Source organism: Cetorhinus maximus, chromosome 16, assembly GCF_964194155.1.
Source record: "Cetorhinus maximus chromosome 16, sCetMax3.hap1.1, whole genome shotgun sequence".
Classification (NCBI taxonomy): Eukaryota; Metazoa; Chordata; class Chondrichthyes; order Lamniformes; family Cetorhinidae; genus Cetorhinus; species Cetorhinus maximus.
The window spans coordinates 88,158,457-88,184,400 of record NC_135894.1 but is presented as its reverse complement, the minus strand read 5'-3'; the positions used below and the strand labels follow the sequence as shown (position 1 = coordinate 88,184,400).

Here is a 25,944-nt window from a genome sequence, read left to right as displayed (position 1 = left end):
CAATTTTACATTTTCTCACGTTATACTCCATTTGCCAGATCTTTGCCCACTCACTTAACCTATCCATATCCCTTTGTAGCCTCCTTATGTCCTCTTCACAACTTACTTTCCTGCCTATCTTTGTATGATCAGCAAATTTAGCAACCATACCTTTGGTCCCTTCATCAAAGTCATTTATATAAATTGTATAAGTTGAGGCCTCTGCACTGATCCCTGTGGTACACCACTTGTTACATCTTGCCAACCAGAAAATGACCCATTTATGCCTACTCTCTGTTTCCTGTGAGCCAGCCAATCTTCTATATATGCTAATATGTTACCCCCTACACAGTGAGCTTTTATTTTCTGCAATAACCTTTGCTGTGGCACCTTATCAAATGTCTTCTGGAAATCTAAGTACAGTACATTGTTACGATCCCAGCTGATGTTAATACTGCATAAGTCAGGTCCCAGAGTGAAAACTGGCTTGATAGATTCTAACCTTTTTTTCAGAAACCATGGGAAAAAGTTACTGAACAGATTCACAGGAGTCTGCTGATGAACTTTTAACACAAAGAATAAAATATTTATTAAACAAGGAAAATTAATATATTACACCAGTCAAAAAGGTTGGGAGGATCTCAATACAAACACATGAAGGCCCTTCAAATTCACACTACTCCTTTACCACAGCAATATCTCCACAGACACATTAACAGTGAAGAGTTACCACTAGCTTGACACAAAAGCTTCTCCCTTGGGACTGACACAGTTGCAAATGCTTTTCTTCCGGTGAATTCCTGAGCATTCACTCAATACTTTTCATCCAACTCAATATCTCTCCCCAAGACACCCAAAAACCGCACTCTAAACTCACTGCTTCGTCAACTGCAGAGCAAACAGATGAGTCCCCTAAACTCAGTCTTCCAGTAGCACCTCAGCTAAACTGACCACTTCACTGAGTTCTGTAACTGACTATTCAGTTAACTACTGTCCCCAATTAGCCTTGGCTTTCTTCTTATCAGACAGCTTAAAATTCCTGTCTTCTCTCTTTGACATACACTGAGCTGTCTCCTCTCAACTCTTGTCTTTTTTCTGTGCCTGTCCCTTGATCACTGTCGCTAGGCAAAAGTAAAAACCAGGATTTTCTGATCCCACGGAAATTCCCGCCCAAGGTCAGCGGACCTTTGGCTGGTCTGTCAAATTTTCTGTCCCACCCGTGATGAGCCCACCACAGGTGGGACTGGAAAATCCCACCAAAGTTTCTTTCTACTTTCTTTTTTGCCCCTCAGAATCGCTAAACCTTTAACCCCTTTTAACCCATCTCTTTAACTTCAGGGGTTGTAAAACCTTATAAAATATGTAGATATACAAACAAACCCAACAGACCTGATCTTTTAGTCAGGAGTCTGTCCAGACTCCCAGCCACCAAAGCTCACAAACAACCTAAATAAAACTGAAACCATTTTACCTTTCTTAACACATATTATATATACATTCAACTTAAAATTATACACCGTTCATAACGACATCCACCAGTTTCCCTTTATCCACAGCACATGTTACTTCTTCAAAGAATGCTAATAAATTGGTTAAACATGATTTCCCTCTCACAAAACCATGATGAGTCTGCCTGATTAGCTTGAATTTATTCAAGGGACCTGTTATAACATCTTTAGTAATAGCTTCTAACATTTTCCATATGACAGATGTTAAGCTAACAAACCCGTAATTTCTTGCTTTCTGCCTCCCTCCCTTTTTGAATAGAGGAGTTACATTCACTGTTTTCCAATCTTTTAGAAAATTCCCCGAATCTAGGGAATTTTGGAAGATTAAAACCAACACATCAGCTATCTCAATAGCCACTTCTTTTAAGACCTGAGGACGAAGTCCATCAGGACCCAGGTACTTGTCAGCCCGCAGCTCCAACAATTTGCTCAGTACCACTTCCCTGGTGATTGTAATTTTCTTGAGTTCCTCCCTCCCTTCCATTTCCTGATTTCAGCTATATCTGGGATGTTACATGTATCCTCCATAGTGAAGCCCGATGCAAAATACCTGCTCAACTAATCTGCCATCTCCTATTTTCCAATATTAATTCCCCAGACTCAATTTCTATAGGACTAATGCTCACTTTTTTAACTCTTCTCTTTTTGAAATATCTATAGAAACTCATACTATCTGTTTTTATGTTTCTAGCTAACTTTCTCTCGTACTCTATTTTTCCCTCCTTATTAATCTTATAGTCATTCTCTGCTATTTTTTTATATTCTGTCCAATCTTCTGACCTGCCATCCATCCTTGCACAATTACATGCTTTTTCTTTAAGTTTGATACTATCTTTAACTTTTTAGTTAACCATCAATGGTGGGTCCTCCCCTTGATTGTTTTCTTTCTCGTTTGAATGTATCTATTCTGTGTGTTCATAAATATTTCGTTAAATGTCTGCCGCTGCATCTCTATTGGCCTATCCCTTAACCTAATTTACCAGTTCACTTCAGCTAGCTCTGCATTCATGCCCTCATAATTGCCTTTATTTAAGTTTAAAATACTATTCTTAGACCCACCCTTCTCTCCCTCAAACTGAATGTAAAATTCAATCATATTATGATTGCTCCTACCTAGGGGTGCCTTCACTATGAGGTTATTGATTAATCCCATCTCATTGCACATTCCATGTCTTGTATAGCCTGCTCCCTGGTTGGTTCCAGAATGTGCTATTCTAAGAAACTATCCCAAAAACATTCTATGAACTCCTCATGTAGGCTACCTTTGCCCATCTGATTTTTCTAGTCTATATGGAGATTAAAAATCCACATGACTATCGCTATGCCTTTCTGCTAAGCTCCCATTATTTCTTCCTTTATACTCTGTCCTACCATGTACTGTTAGGGGGCCTGTACACCACAACCACAAGTGACTTCTTTCCTTTATCATTTCTCATCTCTAACCAAACCACTTCTATGTCCTGATTTCTTGAACTTAGGTCATCCCTCTCTGTTGTGCTAATACCATCATTAATTAACAGAGCCACCCCTCCACCTTTTCCTAGCTTCTTGTCCTTCCTAAATGTCATGTATCTTTCAATATTCAGGTCCCAATCTATGTCATCCAGCAGCCATATCTCTGTAATGGATATCAGATTGTACATATGTATTTCTATTTGTGCTTATCAGTTCATCTGGTTTGTTTTGTGCTACGTGCGTTCACATACTGAGCCTTTAGTTTTGTCCTTTTATTATTTTCATAACCTCTAGCCTTATCTGCTGATTTACTCTTCGATTTGTATTCTCTATCCCTTCCTGTCACAGTCTGTTTATCATTTCTCATATTGGTACCTTTCTCTCTTGCCTTGTCTCTACCCTTTGATTTACCATGTCTTCCCAAATTTGATCCCTTGCCCCCACTATTTAGTTTAAAATCCCGTTTACTTCCCTAGTTATGTGGCTCACTAGAACATTAGTCCCAGCATGGTTCAGGTGTAGACCGTCCCAACAGTACATCCCCCAATTTCTCCAGTACTGGCACCAGTGCTCCATGAACCGGAACCCACTTCTACCACACCAATCTTTGAGCCACACATTCATTTCTCTGATCTTATTTGCCCTATGCCAATTTGCACATGGCTCAGGTAATAATCCAGAGATTGTTACTTTTGAAATTCTGCTTCTTAATTTGGTGTCTAGCTCCTCATGCTGACTATGCAGAACCTCTTTCCTCATCCTGCCTATGCTGTTGGTACCTACTGACTGGATCCCCTGTTCCCACTCCAAGTTCCTCTCCAGCCCTGAGCAGATGTCCTGAGCCCTGGCACTGGGCAAGCATCACAGGCTTCTGGACTCTCACTCTTTCGCTGCAGAGAACAGGGTCAATCCCTCTCACTATACTGTTCCCTACTGCCATTAGGTTCCCTTTTGCTCTCCCCACTTGAATGGCTTCTTTTCTATCATTTACCCCAGTGTCCTGGTCAGTCAGCTCATCCACCCTGCAGCCCCCACTCTCATCCAAACAAGCTGAAAGTATCTCAAACCTGTCAGGCAATTGCAAATGCTCCTGCACCCCTGCCCTCTCGGTCCCCTTACCTGCCTCACTTGCTGTTACACCCTCCTGTCCCTGACCACTGACCAAATCAGAAGACCTTATCCTAAGGGGTGCGACTGTCTCCTGGTACAAAGTGTTCAGGGAACTTTCCCCCTCCCTGATGCATCGCAGTGTCTGCATCTTGGCCTCCAGCTCAATGACTCTGAGCCAAAGCTGGATGATGGATGAGTTACTTCTTTACATAGAGTGATTGCTCATAATGGATTTCCAGAAATAACGGTGGAGCTAAAATCCCTTAATTATTTAATAAACAGTTCAGATGGTAAACATGGTTGTTTTGGGTGCAAGAGTTAAGAATAACCAAACCCATCTTGCCTATGCTTCTCTCTGTTAGAGCTCTCCAATTAATCCCACTCTTTCCCCTTGGCCTTGTAAATATTGTCCCTTCAAGTATTTATCCAACTACATTTTGAATGTCACCATTGAATCTCCTTCCACCACGCTTTCAGGCAGTGCATTCCAGGTTCCTACTCACTATGTAAATAAATGTTTCCTCATGTCACCTCCTTTTCTTTTGTCAATCATTTTAAATCTGTGTCCTCTGGCTCCCAATCCTTCTGCCAGCAGAAAGTGCTTACGTATTCTGTTAAAACGCTCCACAATTTTGAAAACCTCTATCAAATTTCATTGAATGATAGAGCTCAGGGGAGGCCATTCGGCCCATTGTGCCTGTGTCTGATCTTCCAATTATATCAAACTGGGAACACAGCTTCAAACTGAAAGGACAAATTTAGCACTGATGAACATATGGTCTGGGAATCTGGACAGTGTATAGGAGGAACTAATCCTGCAGAAAAATCAGTTGAAAACTATTATTGGTGATTGTGGGGGGGCGGGGGGGGTGGGGGGTGTTGGAGGACTGTAGTCTTTCTGGGTGGCTTAACTAAAGTGGGCTGTAAGGCCTTACTTACATGTATCTATCATACAATTCAAATTTCTAAACTTTTTCAGGAGGAGGTGCCTGCAGTGCCGCACACCAATAGAGCCCAGGGATGGGGTGATCTAGAATCTAGATCCTCAGGGGCCTATCCTTGGTTCCTTCCTATTTCTCATCTATATGCTGCCCATCGGCGACATCATTCAAAAACATGGCATTAATGCACACTGATGACACCCTCTTCACCAACCCTCTCAATCTCCATCACTGCCTCTAAACTGTCACAATGCTTGTCCAACATCCAGTATTGGATGAGCATAAGTCTCCTCCAACTAAAGATTGGGAAGACCGGAGCCCACAAGCGTCATTCCTTGGCCACCGATTCTATTCCTCTCCCCAGCACCTGTCTGAGGCTGAACTAGACGACTCACTACCTTGGTGTTATATTTGACCCAAGATGAGCCTTCTTATCACATATCCGCACAATCACTAAGACAACATATTTCCGCCTCAAGAGCATCCTTCAATAGCCTTCCCTACCTCTGTAACCTCCCCAGACCTACAGCCTTCCAAAATATATGCACTGCTCTTGCTTGGCCTCTTGAGCACCCTCAATTTTCTTTGCTGCGCCAATGGTAGCTTTGCCTTCAGCTGCTGAGGCCCTAAGCTCTGGAAATTATTTCCTGAACCCCTTTGTCTCTCTCTCTCCCTACCTTTCTTTCCTCCTTTAAAATGCCCCTTAAAGCCTTTGACCAAGCTTTTGGTCACCAGTCCTAATAACTCCCTATGTGGTTCAGTGTCAGATTTTGCCTGATAGTGCTCCTGTGAAGCACCTTTAATTACCTTAAAGGCACTGTATAAATGCAAGCTGTTGTTCTTGTGTGCTACCTAAGAGTTGCGGTGTGGGGTTTAGAGGGGGGTGGTGAAAAATTTGGCATTGTTGTTTCTTGATACTTATCTCATCATCATGACACACCATATCAGTTTTTAATATGGTTGACAGGAAGTCTACAAGCTTTGGACATCGCCGGATCACTTGGGGGTATTGGAATGGGTGACATCACAATCAGGGATATGACAATGGATGATGGGATAAAGGGGGTGTTGGAGCAGATAAGGCCACAATTGGGCGTTTGGATTAGGCAGCGTTTCGTATAAGGACTCAATTCCATTCTCCCAGTTTCTCTGTCTCCACCACATCTGTTCTGACAATGCAACCTTCCAGAGCAGTGCTCCTAATGTCGCCACCTCTTTCCTCAACCGAGGATGCCTCCCCCCACTGTGGTTGACAGGGTCCTCAACCGTATCCATTCTATTTCACTCACTGCTACTCTCACCCGTTTCCCTCCCTCCCAGAACCATGATAGAATTATCCTTGTCCTCCCCTTGAACCCCACCAGCCTCTGTATTCAATGGAAAATCTCCATCATTTCCACCACCTCCAGTTGCATACCACCACCACACACATCTTCCCCTGCCCTTCCAGCATTCTGAAGGGACCATTCCCTCCTTGACACCCTGGTCCACTGTTCAGTCACCCCCAACACCCTGACCCATTCCCACGACTCCTTTCCATGAAGGCACAGGAGATGCAACCCAGGGCCTTTTAACTCCTCCCTTCTCACCATTCAATGCCCCAAACACTGCTTTCAGGTAAAACAGTGATTACCTTGTACTTCTCTTTAATTGGGGAGACCAAATGTAGATTGGGTGATCACATGGCAGAACACTTCTGTTCAATCAATCCTCAAGTGTGACCCAAAGCTTCTGGTCGCTTACTGTTTTAATTCTTTGCTCCACTCCCACTCTGACCCTTCTGTTTTCAGCCTTCTACACTGTTCCAATAAAGCTAAATGTAAGCCCGAGGACCAGCACCTCCTCTTTCAATTGGGCACTTGATAGTCATCCGGACTCAACACTGAGTTCATCAATGTCATGTCAAAAGACCCCCCCTATTTTTTCTATTTGTGTTTCTTTTCATTTTTTGATGGTTGTTATTGGTCATGACTCTACTTACATCTCCTTTAAACCACTCTAGGTCATTAGGGAGGGATTTTCCAGTTCCGCGGTCCACCCAAAGTCAACAGACCTTTCCCTGGTCCGTAAAATCTTGTGTTCTGCCTGCGATGATTCCCGTGGTGGGCAGGTCCGGAAAAAGTAGGCCTTAGTGTCAGCTGTGATCTAATTGGTAGCACGCTTGTTCCTGAAGGTCAGAAGGTTGTGAGTTTAGTTCCACTTGAGGATTTGAGCACAAAGTCTCGTAGTACTCAATGTTAAACTTTTTTGAGCTGCTGGCTTTTAGATGAGATGTTAACCTGAGGTAGGTGACCAACTGTCCCAGATTTTACAGGAGCGTCCCGTAATTGAGCCATATGTCCCTCTTCGTGGGGTCTTTGCTGACGGGACGCCCTTCGCTCTATATTTTTGAAACAACATTTCGGAGGCTGCTTGTGAGTCTCCTCTTGGTGGTTTCCAAAGAGGTTTGATTTTCTCGTATTTTGTGCAGTATGTACCTGCTTTTCACCTGGTGGCTCACTCCCACAGTCTGTCCAGCCCCCAACACTCCCTGCTCACATGGTCTCGTTTTTCACCTCCCTCCCCCAACTCCCAAGGTCTCACCAGAACCCCCACCCCCACACCCATGGCCTTGCCAGCCCACCTCCCCTTCCCACTATCTCACTAGCACCTCTCCCACTCCCATGGTCTCATCCTCCCATCCCTGCTCCTACGGTCTTACCAGCACCCCTACCTGCACCCACGGCCTCACCTGCATGCCACCCTCACCTATTCCCACGGTTTCGCTGGAAACCATCCCCCCGTGCCCCTGGCACCCACTATTCCCCCAGTACCCCTCTTGCTCCTAAGTTCTCAACAGTGCCCCCAACCATTGCTCCCAAGTTCTCGCCAGTGTCCCTGTTTATATGGTCCCCCATGCCAAGGTGCCCCTTCTTTTTCCCTCAGAGTTGGTCACCCTGACCTGTAGCCCTGGCTACCCTCTTGGGTGCATGTAAAAGATCCCATGGCCCTATTTTGAAGAAGACTAGGAAGTTATCGCCTTTGTTCTGGCCAATATTTATCCCTGAACCAATATGAATAAAACAGATTATCTTGTCATTATCTCATTGCTGTTTGTGGGAGTTTGCTGTACATTTCTGTCATATTTCCCACATTACAACCATGACACCACTTTACAAGTACATCATTGGCTGGAAAGCACTTTGGGAGATCAAAACTGCACAGTGTTAGAAGCAGTTCAGAAAAGGATTACTCGACTCATTCCTGAGATAGGTTGTATGGTTGTTGTCACATTAAGATGTCTAGAGAATTGTATGGTTGAACAATAACTGTTTATTAATAACAAATAACTATACATGTAACCACATGATGCAGTCCTGTCTGGGTTCTATCTTCATACTGACTTCTACCAAACTCACTCTGACACTCTACTACTCTCATGTGACTCTCTGTATCATAATGTGGGTGGTACAATTTCCGAAATGCCACATTAACCTTTACAGTCCCAAATACCCTAATACTATAGAATGAGGGGCTTATCTTATGACAACAGGTTAAACAGGCTGGGCCTATACCCATTGGAGTTTAGAAGAATGAAAGGTGATTTTATTGAAACATATAAGGCCCTGAGGGGATTTGACATAGTAGATACCGGGAGGTTGTTTCCACTTTTGGGACAGACTAGAAGCAGGAGACACAGTTTATGAATAAGAGGTCTACTGTTTAAGATGGGGATGAGGAGAATTCTTTTTCCCTCAAAGGGTCCTCAGTATGTGGAATTCTCTTCCCTGGAAAGCAGTGGAGGCTGGGTCATTGAATTTATTCAAGGCAAAGTTAGACAGGTTTATGATAGACAAGGGAGTCAAGGGTTAAGGGGGAAGACAGGAAAGTGGAGTTGAGATCACAACCAGATCAGCCAGGATCTTATTGAATAGCAATTGTAGGCTCGAGGGGCTGAATGGCCTACTCCTGCTCCTAAGTCCTATGTTCCTACACTTTTTTTTCTTTTGATCCTTATTTCTTTACTTGCCTCATTACTATCTCCTTTTCCTTGTATCATCACCCTTGTCATTTAGCACCCTGGCTCAGGCCTTCCTTTTTGTTCTTTGCTCTACCCTCCACACCCCCCCTTTCCCTGCTTCTGAACCTGTTTCAAACCTGTTGCATCTTTAGTTTTTTCTAGTTCTGATGAACGGTCATCAACCTGAAATATTAACTGTTTCTCTTTCCACAGATGCTGCCAGACTTACTGAGCATTTCCAGCATTCTCCTTTTATTTCAGGTTTCCGGCATCTGCAGTGTTTTGCTTATCTCACAAGGCTCTCAGGCGCAATCTGACCGCCAGCAGGCAGGTGTGGGAACGGATGACGTCACAATGGGGGGGCGGGGGCGGTGTCAGGACCAATCCTGAGCCGCTACTGTGGGAGCGGTTGACATCATAACGGGAGGGGGGCGTGTCCAGGATCTATCGCCAGCCCCGCTGCCGGGACGGATGGCGTCACAACAGAAGGGGGGGCGTGTCCGGTTCTATCGCCAGCCCCGCTGTCGGGATGGATGAAGTCACAACAGAAGGGGACGTGTCAGGATCAATCGCCGGCCGCCGCCTCGGGAATGCATGACGTCACAAGGACGTGGCGCTGGGTGTTGCGGGGCCGGAAGTGACGCCAGGTTGTTGCTGGCCGTTTGTCGTCAGTGCGGATTTTAGTGGATCAGTCGGCGGCGCTGAGAAAGCGGGAGGTGAGTGGGGATAGTGGGTGGGTGGATGGATGGACTTCCTGGCCCAGAAGAAGAGGGGCTTCATTCGGGCTCGCTCCCCACCCGTGTTGCTGTCAGCAAAGGGTCGGGCTCAGGGAGAATCCGAGCCAGATCATTCTTGTCTGCACTCGGTACCAGCCGGGGCTGCTGAGACCGTGGGCCCAGCCTAACTGAAGGGTTAGCCTCCCCCCCGCCCCCGACTCCGTGCCCTGATAATCTACCTCTGTCTCCCTGCCCCCTGACCGATCTGCACTGTGTTGAGAATCATACCACACAGCCGCACATTCGGCCCGTCGTGTCTGTGCTGCCACGTTGAATGAGCTGCCCGATTAGTCCCACTCCCCTGTCCCCACTTTCTGCTCTGCTTCCCATCCGGGCAAAGCTCCCGTCTTGAATAATTTTGCAGCCTGTCCTTTAAAAATGTCAGTTTTAAAGGGAACTCTTGTAGGAGGAGGATAGCACTTTTCAGTGTTTTGAGGGCAGTCACTGGGGGGGAATGTGGTGGAAAATTTATCTACAGATTCTCCCAAACAGCCATCTGTGATATAAATGGGTATCTCATGTACCTTTTAGCGGTGTTGGATGAGGGATAAATGGGCTCCTGGGAGAAGTCCCCAGTTCATCCATTAGGACCTAGGCATCTTTTATCCCTGCATGAGAAGGCAAACAGGGTTTTAGTTTAACATCTCATCTAAAAGATGGTGCCTGTGAGAGTGTAGTATTCCTTCAGCACAGTATTGAATTACTGACATATGTGTTCAAGCCTCTAAATTACAAGATTGGGGGTTCAAACCCCCTCTACAGAGGCATGACTGTGACCAAAGGGATGGGGGAAATCAGCCAAGGTTCTTGCTTCTAATTGCTTACTTACATCCCTTCACACAGAATGTTGAATTCTCTGCCAAAACTCTTGCTGAAGCAGAGTGTAAAGTTCCTTTGAAAAGAAATTCAATATCTGCCCAAAAAAAGCAATGTTAAACAATATGGAAAGTAATCATGACGTTGGGTTAAATTAGGTGATTTGTGTATGGTTGGAAGAGAGATCAACACCACCACAAACTTGATGGACAAAATAGCATGTTTCTATTCTGTAGTATTCTATGACTAGATGTCCCTGGAATTTCACCCCCCATCCCCACCCCTTTCCTCAATTTTACTTCTCTCTCCTTCTGTAAGACACTGCTTAAAAATCTAACCCTTTAAACTTTTAGTAACCTGTCCTAATAATTCATTGTGATTTTGTGTCAGATTTTGCTGAAACCCCTTTGTGAAGCTCCTTGGGGTGTTTTACTGCATTAAATGCTGTATGTGAATTCAAGTTCAGTTTTTAAATTTTCAAAAATGTTTGAATAAATTGCATTTTGGTCTTTTGGGTAATGATTGTGAAATGTTTTATAGAGAGGGGCGTTGTCAGAGAAGCAATGAAGGAACTTGGTTCTGGTTAGATTAGTTTTTTATGAATTGGCTAAATTTAATGTTTAGTTTCGGCTCCTTGTGTCATAATTGGTAAATATGCTGCCAAGTATGACTCAGCCATAGGAGCTAAAGAAGATTCTAGGTTTGATTCTATTTTTATTGATTCATCCATGGAATGAGGGTGTACCCTGAATGTCTTTGAGAAGGTGGTGGTGAGCTGCTTTCTTGAACTGCTGCAGTCCACGTGTTGTTAGGTAAGCTGTTCCAGGATTTTGACCCAGCAATGATGAAGGAACAGTGATATATCTTCAAGTCAGGATAGTGTTCGAATGGAAAGGAACTTAGAGGAAATGATGTTCTCTTGTGTCCATTACCCTTCTAGGGGTAGAGATTATCGGTTTGGGAGGCCTGTAAAGGAATCCTTGGTGAGTTGCTGCTGTGCAAATTCTACATGGTATACACTGTTTACATGGTGCATTGATGGTGGAGGGAATAAATGGTTAAAGTGGTGGATGGGGTGCTGATCAAGGGGTCTACTTTGCCCGGATGTTGTTGAGTCTTTTAAGTGTTGTTGGAGCTGCACCCATCCAGGCAAGTGGAAAGTATTCCACTACTCCTGACTTGTGCTTAAAGGTGGTGGAAATGCTCTGCACAATCAGTTGATGAGTCAATCATCTCAGAAAACCCACCCTCTGACCTGCTGTAGTAGCTACAATATCTCTGTGCCTGGTCCAGTTATTATACTGGTCAATGATAAATCCCCCCCACCCCATAAGTGAACAGTGGGGGGGTGGGGGGTGGATTTGATCATGGTGTGCCATTGACTGTCAAGCGGAAGTGAATAGATGCTCCCTTGTTGGAGATGATCACTGCCTGGCACAAATGTTACTTGCTGCTTATTAACCCAAACCTGAATGGGGTCCATTTCTTACTGCATGTGGACGTGGACTGTATCTGTAGCTGAAAGATTGTAAATGGAATTGAACATTGTGCAATCATCAGCAAATGTTCCCACTTCTGGACTTGTGATTGAGGCAAGGTCATTGATGAAGTAGCTGAAGGTGGTCGGGCCTAAGCCCTGAGGAGCTCCTGCAGCAATGTCCTGGAGCTGAGATAATTGGCCTCCAACAACCACAGCCATCTTCCTTTGTACTCTGTATGACTCTAACCAGTGTAGTTGCCCTGCCACCCCTCTTCAACCCTCAATTCCCATTGACTGCACTTTCACTCATACTTCTTTGTGCCACATTTGGTGAGATGCTGCCTTGATATCAAAAGCAGTCACTCTCACCTCAATTCTGACATTCAGCTCTTTTGACCATATTTGGACCAAGGCTGTAATGAGGTCTGAAGCTGAGTGGTACTGGTGGAACTCCAATTGAACATTGGTGAGTAGGTTATCATTGATTAAATGCCATTTAATAGCATGCTCAGTGACATCCTCCACCACTTTACTGATGATTGAGAGTAGGCTGATAGATTAGTGATTGGCCAGATTTGATTGGTCCTCATTTTTGTGGACAGGATAGGACGTGGGCATCCTGTGGGCAATTTTCCACATTGTGTGGTGGATGTCAGTGTGTACTGTACTGGAACAGGTTGGCTAGAGGCACAGCTAGTTCTAGAATACAAGTCTTCAGTACTATAGCTGAGATCTTCTCGCAGCCCATTACCTTTGACGTATCCACTGCCCTCAGCCGTTGCTCGATGTCAAGTAGTGAATCAAATTGGCTGAAGATATCAGGAGGAGGTCGCAATGAATCATCCACAGATGGTTCCAAACACTTCAGCCTTGTCTTTTGCACTCGTATCAACGACTTAAATGGGGGCAGCGAAGGCATGGTAGCTAAATTTGCAGATCACACAAAGATAGGTAGGAAAGTATGTTGTGAAGAGGACATAAGGAGGTTGCAGACAGATATAAATTGAGTGAGTGGGCAAAAATCTGGCAGATGGAGTGCAATGTGGGAAAATGTGAAGTTGTTCATTTTGGCAGGAAGAATAAAAAAGCAGAATATTACTTAAATGGAGAACGACTGCAGAATTCCGAGGTGCAGGGGGCCTAGGTGTTCTCGTACATAATTTTTAAATAAGTTAGTATGCAAGTGCAACAAGTAATTAAGGCTAACGGAATGCTTTCCTTCATTACAAGAGGGATTGAACATAAAAGTAAGGATGTTGTACTTCAGTTACACAGGGCATTGGTGAGATCACATCTCAAATACTGTGTGCAGTTTTGGTCTCCTTATTTAACAAAGGATGTTAATGCATTAGACGTGGTTCAGTGGAGGATTACTAGATTGATACCTGAAATGTATGGGTTGTCTTATGAGGAAAGGTTTTGACAAAGCAGATGTGGAAACGATGCTTCCTCTTGTGGGTGAGTCCAGAACTAAGGGGCACTGTTTTTATAATTGGAGGGTGCCCTTTTAGAACAGAGATGAGAAATTTTTTGAGGGTTGTTCAACTTTGGAACACTCTGCCTCAGAAGGTGGTGGAGGGGGGTGGTCATTGACCATCTTTAAGATGGATAGATTCTTGTTAGGCAAGGGAATCAAAGGTTATCGGGAGTGGATGGGAATGTGGAACTCCAAACCCAAACAGATCACCCATGATCTTTTTGAATGGCGGAACAGGCTCGACAGGCCGAATGGTCTATTTCTGCTCCTATTTCTTATGTGCCAGGTCTGCTATCATTGAGTTAGGTGAATTCAAATGAAATCAAGTTAAAGGTGTTTCCACTCGGCTAAGGTCGATGCCCTAGACAGAGACAGGGAAAATCAGCCAGAGCTGTTGATTCTAATTGTTATCCAGAAGTATTTTGAAAATGTCAGACCAGAGCAGCATGGACAGCGACCCCCATTCTTCATATTCAGCTGAGCTGACACCAGTCATGACTCTGCTCTGATTAGGTTCAGGAAATTCCACCTACGTGAAGTCACAAATGTGACTTGGTCACTCCTGTTCTGAACTGCATGAATGCCGTGAGACTGGTTAGTGTGGAATTTTCAGCCTTCGGATATTTTTCCTAAACTTAGTAGTCTTAGTGACTCATGAGTGACAATCATACTTCGCTCGTGCAATTGTGTATGTGTTATTTTGGGGATTTCTCAAACATACCATTTAATTATTTCCTTGAGGATTCTTCATTGTCATGACAAAAGCATAATAGGCTTAAACTATATCGTAGTCTTTTTTAACATTGTCTGGACTATTTATATCTACCATTTTTTGCTGCAGAGGAAGTTTTTTTTTGTTTCTTTATTCATTCAAGGGATGTGGGCATCGTTCACAAGGCCAGCATTTGTTGGCCACTCCTAGTTGCCTTTGAAACTGAGTAGCTTGCTGGGCCGTTTCAGAGGCCAGTTAAGAGTCAACAACATTGCTGTGGGAGTGGAGTCGCATGTAGGCCAGACCAGGTAAGGATGGCAGATTTTCTTCCCTGACGGACGTTAGTGAACCAGATGGGTTTTTATGACAATCGATGATAGTTATCATGGTCACCATTACTGAGACTAGCTTTATATTCCAGATTTATTAACTGAATTTAAATTCAAATTCAGTTAGTAATTGAACCCAGAGATTATCAGCCCAGTGACATTACCACTATGCTGCCATCTCCCCTGAGATTGTATGTGAGCAATATTTAGTCCAACTATTCTGGGGGTAAATTTTCATATCACATGAAACTGTTCACCACTCCATCACACTTTTTTTGTGAAGCAACAACCCATGTGAAACTGGAGTCTATTCATTAAGTCTGAAATCTTTCAGCACTCGTATTTTTTCTTGTTGCTCCTAAGCTTTATCTATACTGTTCTGAATTACTTTTTCTTCCATGTAGCCTGTCGAATTAGTTCTGCCACTTACTTGACGCTTTCCCTTAACATTATTGGATATTTTGCCTCCTTCTCTCTAATCTGTACATGCTTTTAAGATCTTTGTATATAACCACATTTTATCTCGCTATTTGTCCTACTCCATAGGAACATAGGAACAGGAGTAGGCCATTCAGCCCATGAAGCTTGCTCCACCTTTCAATTAGATCATAGCTGATCATCTACCTCAAAGCTACTTTCCTGCATTATCCCCATATACCTTGATGTCAGTTAGTCTCCAGAGATCTATCTATCAATTTCTGTCTTGAACGTGCTCAAAGATTGAGCTTCCACAGTTGTCTGGACTAGACAATTCCAAAGATTCACCACCCTCCATTCAACTATGATGCCCTGAACATTGAACAATGATCATTCACCTGAATTACTTCATTTTATATTTGTAATAAAAATTAATCTGTCAAAGTTTTATGCCTTAATTAGAGTTAATAGAATTAATAATATTGTGGCTCTGCCATCAATCTTTGCCTTTTTTGAAGCTTAGGAGTGGAACCATCCAGACAGATGTACCATCATTGAATTATAATGCAGCCTAGGAAATAAGTCTGTAATCAGGCGTGGAGTTAGTTTGACCATTCTCTTTTTCATAGCTTTTTTTATATAGAGAACTTTGTAATCCACCTTGTACTAGCTGAAAAAAGAGTCTTATTAATGTCTCGTAACTGAGGCAGATGAAAAGCTGTTAATAGAAACAGAAACTCATCTGTACCTGAGACAGTGCATTAAACTTGTACGTCACCAGCCTCCCTTGATATTGAAAATGAAACTAAAAATGGGTGACTCAGGCAGATGAAAAGCTGTTAACAGAAACAGAAACTCTTCTGTACCTTATACAGTGCATTAAACTTGTACGTCACCAGCCTCCCCTGATGTTGGAAATGAAACTAAAAATGGAAACTATTTCCTGTTTTCACTTTGAATAATTGAGAAGCATGTAACAATGAAATCAATACCCGTGACATCAAAAATGGTGTAATGTGAGGATGGAGTTAGAATAAAATTATGCTTTCAAGCATACAGTCATTGAATCAATGTCCCTGGTTTAATGCCAAGAAATCAGACACACCAAAAAAACCAAAATACATAACACAATTGCTAGAATGTTCCTATTCCAAGGTCAAGGCTGTTGTACTTCACAAGATGAAGTAAAATGTCTTCTGTCAAGCAGCATCAAAATTTCTCAAGTTGTAGAATGTCAGAGTTTGGGGAAACAGGGTGTTTATCATCAGGAATGGCTCATTAGCACCACTGCTGAAGGATCTATCTGCCAGACTGGGCATGTGGTGAGAACACCAACACGAGGGAAAAACCTACTGATCTTGTTGCTAATCTATCTGTTGAAGATGTATCCTGTAGGAGTGAGCACTGCACAGTCCTTGTGGAGACAAAGTCCTATTTTCAAACTGAGGACGTGCTCCATTGTATTGTTTGTTACTACCATTGCTAAATGGGACATAAATTTGGGGCAGATTTGCCAGCTCAAAGCTGGGCATCCATGAGGTGTTGTGGAACATCAACAGTGGAACTGTACTCCATCACAAACTGCAACCTTATGTTCTGGCTTATCCCTCACTGTACCATCACTATTAAGCCAGGGGATCAACCATGGTTCAATGAGTAGTGCGGATGGCAACCTGGAGAGCTACAACACTGAACTACATGCATGCTGAACAGCACAACCAAGCTGCTATAGACTGTGCTAAGCGATCCTACACCAACAGATCAGATCAAAACTCTCCAGTCATGAATGGTCATGGACAATTAAAAAGCTAACAAGAGGAGGAGACTCCATGCTCATTGCCAGGGCCCAGCAGGTAAGTTCAAAAGACAAGGCTGAAGCTTTTACAAATAACTTCAGTCAAGAGTGCCCCATCTTGGCCTCAAGCGAACCACATCATCAGAGAAGCGAGTCTTCAGCAAATTTTGGAAACTCCACAGGACATCAAGAAATGGCTGAGCGCATCAGATACAGCAAAGGCTCTAGGCCCTGATGATGTCCCAGTTATAATGCTGAAAACTTGTGCCCCAGAGCTAGCAACATCCCAAACCAAGTTATTCCAGTACAACTACAATACTGGTATCTAGCCAACATAGTGAAAGATTGCCCAGGTGTGTCCTGGTCACAAAAAAGCAGGGCCGGTCCAATCCAGCCAATTACTACCCCATCTGTGTACTCTTGATCATCAGCAAAGCGATATGAGTTGTCATTGGCAGTACTATCAAGTATGATTTACTCACCAAAAACGTGCTGACATGTTCAGTCTAGGTTCCACCAGGACCACTTGTCTCCAGTCTTCATCCTCGGTCTAAATATGAACTCAAGGGCTAAAAGTCAGAAGTGAGGTGACAGTGACTACCCTTGACATCGAGGCAACATTTGACTGAGTGTCGTATCAAGGAGTTCTTGTCTGTAGGTATCAAGGGGGAAAATCTTTTGCTGGCTAGAGTTATACCTTGGTAGATTGTTGAGGTTGTGCCAATTGTCACAGCCCAAGTACATTGCAGCAGGAGTTCCTCAACCACTATCCCCAGCCATCTTCAGCTACTTCATCAAGGACCCTCCCTGGATCATAAGATCAGAAGTTGGAATCTCAGAATGGTTAGTTGCATTTGCAATTCCTCAAATAATGAGCAGTTTGTGTCCACATACAGCAAGATCTGAACAATATTCGGGCTTGAGCTGATAAGTTGCAAGTAATGTTTGTACCATGCAAGTGGAGACAATGGCCATTTCTAACAAGGTGAGAGTCTAACCACCTCCCCTTGATACTCAACAAGATTGACATTATTGAATCCCCAACTATCAATATTCTGAGGTCACTATTGACCAGAAACTTAACTGGACCAGCTATATAATACCATGGCTACAAGAACGCATCAGAGGCTGGTATTCTGTGGTGAATGATTCACTACCTGACTTCCCAAAGCTTTACCAATATCCAGAAAGCAAGAAGTCAGGAGTGTCTTGAAATACACTCTACTTGATTAAATGAGTGTCACTCTAACAACACGCGAGAAACTCAACAAAATCCAAAACAAAGTCTGCTGGATGGGAAACCCATCCACCACTTTAAACATTCACTTCCTCTATCACCAGTGCACAGTGACAGAAGTATGTACTATCTACAAGAGGCACTGCAGCAACTCGCCAAGGCTCCTTTGAATGCATTTCCCAAACTGCCAACCTCTACTGCCTAGTTGCTCAAGGGTAACAGGTGCATGGGAACACCAGCACCTCAAGCCTCGCACTATCCTTAGTTGGAACTATATCGCCGTTCCTTCACTGTCGCTGGGCCAAAATCCTGGAACACATTGCCTAATAACACTGAGTATATCTACAACACATTGACTGCAGTGGTTCAAGAAAATGGCTCACCACCACTTTTTCAAAGATAATTAGAGATGGACAATAAATGCTGGCCTTGCTAGTGACACCCACATCCATAAATGAATAAAAAATTACTCTTTTAAAAAAAAAACATTTATTTCCTTTTTTTTAAAAAAGTAGATGTGAATCAAAAATATGGTTACTTATTTTTAAAATGTATACAATACAGAATTGTGGGAATGGTATTTCTGCCCTGATTTTCTGTTACTCTTGGGTATAGGCTTGTTTCATTTCGTAAAACATTGTTCTTGGGGTGTATTTGATGTTTGGAAAGCTATCTTGATTCCCCATATCTGGCTGACCTGAATAGATGGTGGTGGGCTTTTCCCATTAACTGCTTCAGTTCCAATGGTGCTAGATAGGGAATTCAAGGATACCTGTTCTGAATGTTGAGTTTCAGGGTTCAATTCCAATATAACTTAGAATAGGGATTGGGATCAGTATTTCGAGTAAAATTTAAGTCCAGTGTCCAGGATCCATTATAACTTTTGAAGGAAGTACAATACAGTAATGATACTGCACATTAAAGCATTTTTGTCACTTGGAGTAATGCTGATGACATCTAGTGTGTTGATTTTCATAGGAGATCAATAATATTCACAAAACAAGTTGTAGACTGTTTTATTTTGAAAAAGTAGAAACGTTAGAAACACCTCCCATCCCCAGGTCATAAGAATAGGAGACATCTATAAAGGTTCTGTTTCCAATTCTGAGAAGCATACTTGAAAAGGAGAGGACTACACTCTGGCCAGTTTGCCCTTCCAACTTGGGATGACCAGGTCCAGGGTTGCCAAATCTTTTCTCTGTACAGTCCACGCAAGAACGATTGTCCCTTCATGCTGGGTTTCAATTTTCATCCCCTGATTAGGGAACTCATGATTCGCATAGCTTTGTGATTCTGTGCTGTAACAATTATGTGATTCAGGTGGAGGGAGCCTCTGGTTGATGCACTGACCTTCACTACCAGTGAGTAATGTTGTGTACTGGAAGGAGTGCTTCAGGGAATCTTGGAGCCTTTTAGGTACTTGTAGGGCAGGTTTACTGAGGCTTCTGAAAGTAATACGATGAATGTTGTTTCAGGTTCCACAGCCATGGATGATTCCAGTTCAGACTCTGATGACAGTAAACTGAGCATCTATCATCAAAACAGCTTTATGGTATGTTTTCATAAAATAAGGAGGGGAGGAATTTGTTCTCAGTTATTCAAAATGAAAGGGTGGCTCTTTGTTAGGTAACCTACACTGTGTCTAAGCAAAAAGCTGCAGATTTTGGAATTGAGAACACCCAGCTGTATTGTTAAAGCTTGTTAAAATTCCTGTTACTTTTTAAGAATTTGTGAAAATCAGGAGATTTAAAACCAAACATTTCCCTTTGTGAAAGAAAATAAATTATTTGCCATTAATTATCAAGGTAGGTATCATTAATAGGTGAGTCTGAAAGTTTATTGATCACCGAGTGTACATATGTTAATTTTAACAAAATAAACAAAGAAAATTGCAAATGCTGGTAATGTAAAATGAAAGTATAAAATACCAGAAATATACAATAGATCAACCACCATCATTGGTAAAGACGAAAGACAAGAAAGACCTTGGGGGTGTGGATTCTTTACCAGATGGAAAATAAGTGCATTTTGCCAGTGCTGCTTTATTCTGTAGACACTTTTTTATAGTTCTGATGAATGGTGCAAACTTGATTGAAATGCCATAAACTGTGTGTTGTCTTTACAGATGCTGACTAACCTTCTGTGTACATCTAGCATTTTATGCTATTGACTTTTTAATCCCTATCCCTTCCAAGCAGTGTTTTGTAAGTTAATTCCCAATCCCTTTTAGTTTCATAGACTGGATACAGAGTTCCTGACAATGGACAGGTGATAACCTGTTTTGGACCTTTCAAGGTCTCTCCATACTTAAAGTAATGTGAGTCAATTAGCCTTCTGATTTGATCATCTTTTGTTTTTGTTTTATGTTACTTCTGGAAACCACTTTTCCTAATTTCTTCAACATCCCACCCTAAATGAATAATGGGACAGACCATATGGAGAGACTGGGGACAACCTGTGCCCTATCAGTCCACAGTGCTGATGTTGATTGAACTTGGACTAAAGCTTATATATTATAACTTGTGTATCTTGAATGCTAACATAGTGAACCCCACGTTAATAAAATCCATGCTTTTTCCTAAAATTCTATTTTTTTTGACTATTGCCTTTATGCTAACTACCCTGCATAAATCTATGTCCTGTTCAAATTACAAAGGACTATTCACTCATCCAGTGTGGAGATTGTTGTTCCATCAGCTTGTAGCCTGATTAAAAAACAACCCCAGTTGCTTTGCACATTTTTGTATATGTGCATTTCTGTAAGCCCCCTCAACATTTGCTCATCTACAATTGGGAGTGCTGCCAATCAAGCATGTGCCACATCTACCACCAGCCGCATGTGCCAGTATTCCAATTGTAATCACTGTTTCTACAGCTCCGCATCAGTGAAGGCTACTTTATCTTTTCACATTATATCTGTCACCAAGGTAAACTGGCCTTTGAAGCAAAAACAATTTCTAATTCCTTCTCCGATGTGCCTCAGTTGGTAGCATTCTCGCTTCTAAGTCACAAGGTTCAGGGTTCAAGTCCCATTTAGGACTTGAGTGCGGAAAAATCAAGGCTGACACGACAGTGCAGTACAAACAGAGCGCTGCATTGTTAGGTGTGCAGTCTTTCGGATGAGACGTTAATTTGAGGCCCCATTGTCCTCTCTGATGGATATAAAAGATCCTATGGCATTATTTCAAAGAGGAGCGGGGTGTTATCTTTGGTTTCCTGGCCAATATTTATCCCTCAATCAACATCACAAAAATAGATGATCTGGTCATTATCAGATTGTTTTTGGGAGCTTATTGTGTGTAAATTTGTTGCCCCATTTCCCATATTACAACAGTGCTTCATTGGTCGTAAAGTACTTTGAGATATCCAGTGGTCTTGAGCAGTACTATTTAAATGCAAGTCTTTCTCTATTTCTTTCTTTATCCCTTTCATTCTTCAAAAGGACCATGTTAATTTTTAATTGAAAATATTACAGATAACCAGACATATGTGTTACTATAAGCAAGATAATTTGTGATATGCACTCTGCATGGAACCAGCAATTAGATCACAATTGGAAATGCTTTATCAGATGTGTGTTTATGGTGAAGAAGCAATAATAATTGGTTTAGCTTTGAATCTTAAGGACAGTAGCTACACAAGAAATGGGAGTAGGCGTGGCCTATCAAGCCTGCTACACCATTCAGTAAGATCATTGCTCAACTTTTACATCTACATCTGCATACACTTTACCGCTCACTCCCCATAATCGCTTAATTCCCTTAGTGCTGAAAAGTCTGTCACCCTTGGATATACTCTTCAACTGGGCATCCACATCCCTCTTTGGTATAGAATTCCAAGGAGTCATAACCATCTCCCTAAAGTTTCACCTCAGCTCAGTCATAAGTGGCTGACCCCCTATCCTGAGACTTTGACCCCTAGTTCTGGACTGTACAGATAGGGGAAAGAGCAATGGTGGAGCAGAGGAGACATACGGTCATGAGTTATGGATGGAAATAAACTGACATAAACTGTTAATTGTAAATAAATTTGTATTCTGCTTATTACACACGGATTTATTCTGATATATTGTTAAATTGACTAATTAGTACAACTGCACAAATCAACTTTCATAGTTTTGTAAGGAATTAATTTCACTTTGTAATCCCTTTATTCTTTTAAACTATATACCCTTGTTTTAAGAAGGTGTAGTGGTTGTGAGTTTTCAGTGAAGAGAACGTGCTAAGAATGTGATTGACTGCGTCAAAGATCAAAGTACCTACCCTTTTTAATTGAATATACAATTAATGTTCAAGCTAATATCAAATGTACACAAACTACTGTGTGTACAGAACAAATTTGTGTGGTAAAGGTAGCTGCCAAAGTGCATACATGTGTTAATGTTTTACAGTGGTAATGTACTATTTAAAGTTTGTGAAGCCTATACAGTTTGTCAGTGATGGTGAGCACTATTAAACAAGAGGGGAATATATTGTATGTTAAATACATTTGTTTTATTTTAAATGAATTCCAATATTTCTTACACATCAAGGCATTCTTTTTGCATTAAATTTGCTTAGAACGCCATGCTAAATCCAATGAGTTGTGTGAATTCTTACTTGATTCAGTAAGTAACTTATTATTTGCAAAGGTAAATAGACCACTGTTGATAAATGATGAAACATGCCGTAGATGGCAAACTGCTGTCAAGAAGCATTGTGATAATGTTATTCTCGATGAAAAGTTTTTCTTTACATGAGTTTGTTGAATAATTTGTATTTGTATGTATTGGACTTAACCAGTGACAAAGCAGTAATTACTTATGTTGTTTTCTTTCAGAGTGAACCAATATTTGAAAGATACAGTCAAATTAAGCCAAAAAATAATAGTAAGTGCATCGAACTGTTGTGGTGGAGCGGATGGGTAGTGGTTCTGCCTGTAATTTAAAACAGGATATTTTTTAACCTCCAAGTTTTTCTTTTCTCTCCTTTACTTTCAATACTTGGAACACAGTTCAGCCCCGCCTCCAAGTTTGGTATCATCGTCAAATTTGAAATTCTACTCTGTATTCCAAGATCCAAATTATTTATATATAGCAAAAAAAGGCAGTAATCCTAGCACGGACTCTTGGGGAACACCACTTTCAATCATCCTCCAGTATGAAAAGTAACTATTTACCACAACTTGCTGTTTTCTGTCCTGAATTATTTTATCCAATTGGACACTGACCCTCCTGTTCCATGAACCTCAATTTTGTTAACCAGCCTTTTGTGATACTTTGTCGAACGCTTTCTTATCATCCATATAGCCAACATCCGCCACATTTCCTTCATCAACCTTTTCTGTTACTTCGTCAAAAATTTCAATTAGATTAGTCAAGCACAATCTGCCTTTTACAAATCTACGTTGGCTATCCTTAATTAACTCAAACCTCTCCAAGTACCTGCTGATTTTTGTTTCCTGATTATTGTTTCTAAAACCTTATCCACTGTTGATGTTAAACTAACTGACCTTGCTAGGACTGTCCTTGCATCCTTTCTTGAATAAAGGTGTCATATTTGCCACTCTCCAAACCCTCTGGCACCTTCCTGTTATCTAGGGAAGAGTGGAAAATTATGGCAAGCCTTTCCACTATCTCTACCCTCGCTTCGTTCAGCAGCCTGGGGTGCAAGCTATCCAGATCTGGTGACCTATCTACCCTAAGTATAGCCAGCCTTTCATGTACCGCCTCCCTCAATTTTCACCCTATCCATTGCTTCAATCTTTGCTTCTACCGATATTTTGTTATAGTTCTCCTCCTTAGTAAACACCAATACAAAGTACTCATGAAATATTTTAGCCTTGTCATATGCCTCTAAGCATATATCACCTTCTTTGTTCCTAATAGGACCAATTCCACCTCTTGCTATCCGCTTACTATTTACATGCCGGTAGAAGATTTTTATGTCGACCACCATTCTATTCTCGCATTCTCTCCTTGCCAATCTTATTTTCCTCTTTACCTCCCCTCTCAACCTATTGTATTTGACCTGGTTCTCACTTGAAGAATTCATCTGACATGCATCATGCACCCTTTTTTATTGTTTCATCATAATGCCTAACTCCTTAGTCATCCAAGGATCCTTATTTTTGGTTCTCCTACCTTTCACTCTTGTTGGAATGCACCTAGCTTGTACCTGAAGCATCTCTTCCTTAAAGATCACCCATTGTTCCACTACAGTTCTTTCTGTCAACCTTTGGCTCCATTACCCTGGCTAGATCCCTTCTCATCTCATTGAAATTATCCTTTTTCCAATCTAGACGTTCGACTTGATATAATTCCATCCTTTTCTGCATTACTAATCTAAACCTTATATATGATCATCACTCTTACCCAGATGTTCCTCCACAGATACTTGGTCCACTTGTTCCACCTCATTTCCCAGCACCAGAAACAGCAATGCCTCCTTTCTAGTTGGGCTGATCAAGGAAGTTCTCCTGAATAAAGCTGATGAGCTGAAGTTTAGGGGTGAAAGGTGGCTGCCTGGCAGGGAAAGAATAGTTGATTCCCATGCTAACAAAGGCATGGATGATGGTGTTAGGAAATCCATGGATCTGTGTGTCCCTGGTAAGGTACAGCATGTTCCAATGTTGTTACAGTGGTTCCTGCTTAGTAACAAGGGTGGGATCCTCTGTGAGTGTGTTGATAGGTTCCCCAGGTCAGTTAAGTGTCAGTGAAGAGCAGTTCAAGGGTCAGTCAACATTACCCAGTCCGGCAGTCAGCTTCGGGGAAGCCAGCCAAGAAGTGTCACAGACAAGATAGGGACACAGACAGAGGTTCCAGTTAAGTTAAAGAAAAAGCTGCAGTTAACAGACTCTCTCTGTACTGTGGGTTGTTGGGGCAAAGGAATGAACCCCTTTGGGACCGGGAGTGACTTTTGGAAAGAATTCCAAAATAGGATCTTCAAAGGTGAAGATTGGAAACCCTCATGAGAAAGACGAAGTTTCAGTGAGATTTGTTGACCACCAACTGGGTGGGTTCTTGAGAAATCAAAGGACTGTGTCTTGATTGCAGCTGTCATTTACTCTGTAGTGTGGTGTGTCCGACCACAGTTTGTTAATTCGTGTGTACCTCATGTTAATTCTGGATGTTAGAGCATAAGGATATATTGTTTTACTTTTCTAATTTTGTATAGTGAAATTTATTGTGTTCAAATCCCGTGAACCTTGTGGCTTTATTCCAAAAGAAGGTGTCTTTAACAACGTTAAACAAAATGTTACTGGTCTCTAACCAGACCTCCCCCCAGGTCCCGGGGTCTGGACAAGGATTGTAACAATGGTTAAGGCATTTCGGTATAACAGTTTAGTGGTTATGTCACTGAACTAGTATTTTAGAGGCCTGGGCTACTAATCCAAGGAATTTTCGATCAAATCCCATCACAGTTTGAGAATTTGAAATCTGTAAAAAGCTTGTTTCATTGCTGTGGCAGGAGTAAAACCTGATTGGAAAGAATTAAACGAGTTATGGCATGGTCTGGAAGGTAACAATGTACTCAGGACTATTGGAAATAAAAGGGAGGTTGGCAATGCTGCCGTTGTCAAGGACAGAGGGATTGAGGATGTTTAATTTTGAAGAGGGTGGCAACTTGGATATAATAACTGGCTTTGAAAAAGAGAGAGAGAGAGAAACAGTAATGAGAGAGAGCCATTAGCAGGAGGTGAAGTTGGATAGTCAGAAGGGGGAGGAAGGGAAGTTGGATAGTCAACAGTTTTGTGACACTGAGGCCAAGAGGGCAGGAGGCGATTCCGGTGGACATAGTCCTGACTCCTAGAGGGCATAAAGAAAGATGGGAGAGATTTGAGAAGAAGCTGAAGGTTCAGGGTTTCGTCAGCAACTGATGATGATTATTAAAGAGCAGATTTTAATTTGTAATTGCTGTGTCCACATGAATGA

General features: G+C 42.1%; 1 protein-coding gene across 1 annotated transcript in view; it reads left to right on the top strand.

Annotated features, from left to right (window-relative positions):
• The first annotated feature begins 9,533 nt into the window (after positions 1-9,533).
• Positions 9,534-25,944, top strand: part of ttc3 (tetratricopeptide repeat domain 3) — a 120,022-nt gene continuing 103,611 nt past the window's right edge. Inside the window, exons 1-3 of the mRNA XM_078560306.1 lie at positions 9,534-9,709; positions 19,508-19,584; positions 22,851-22,899. Of these exons, the coding sequence (XP_078416432.1) occupies positions 19,519-19,584; positions 22,851-22,899 (115 nt within the window). The 5' untranslated portion in view covers positions 9,534-9,709; positions 19,508-19,518. The remainder of the gene's footprint in view (positions 9,710-19,507; positions 19,585-22,850; positions 22,900-25,944) is intronic.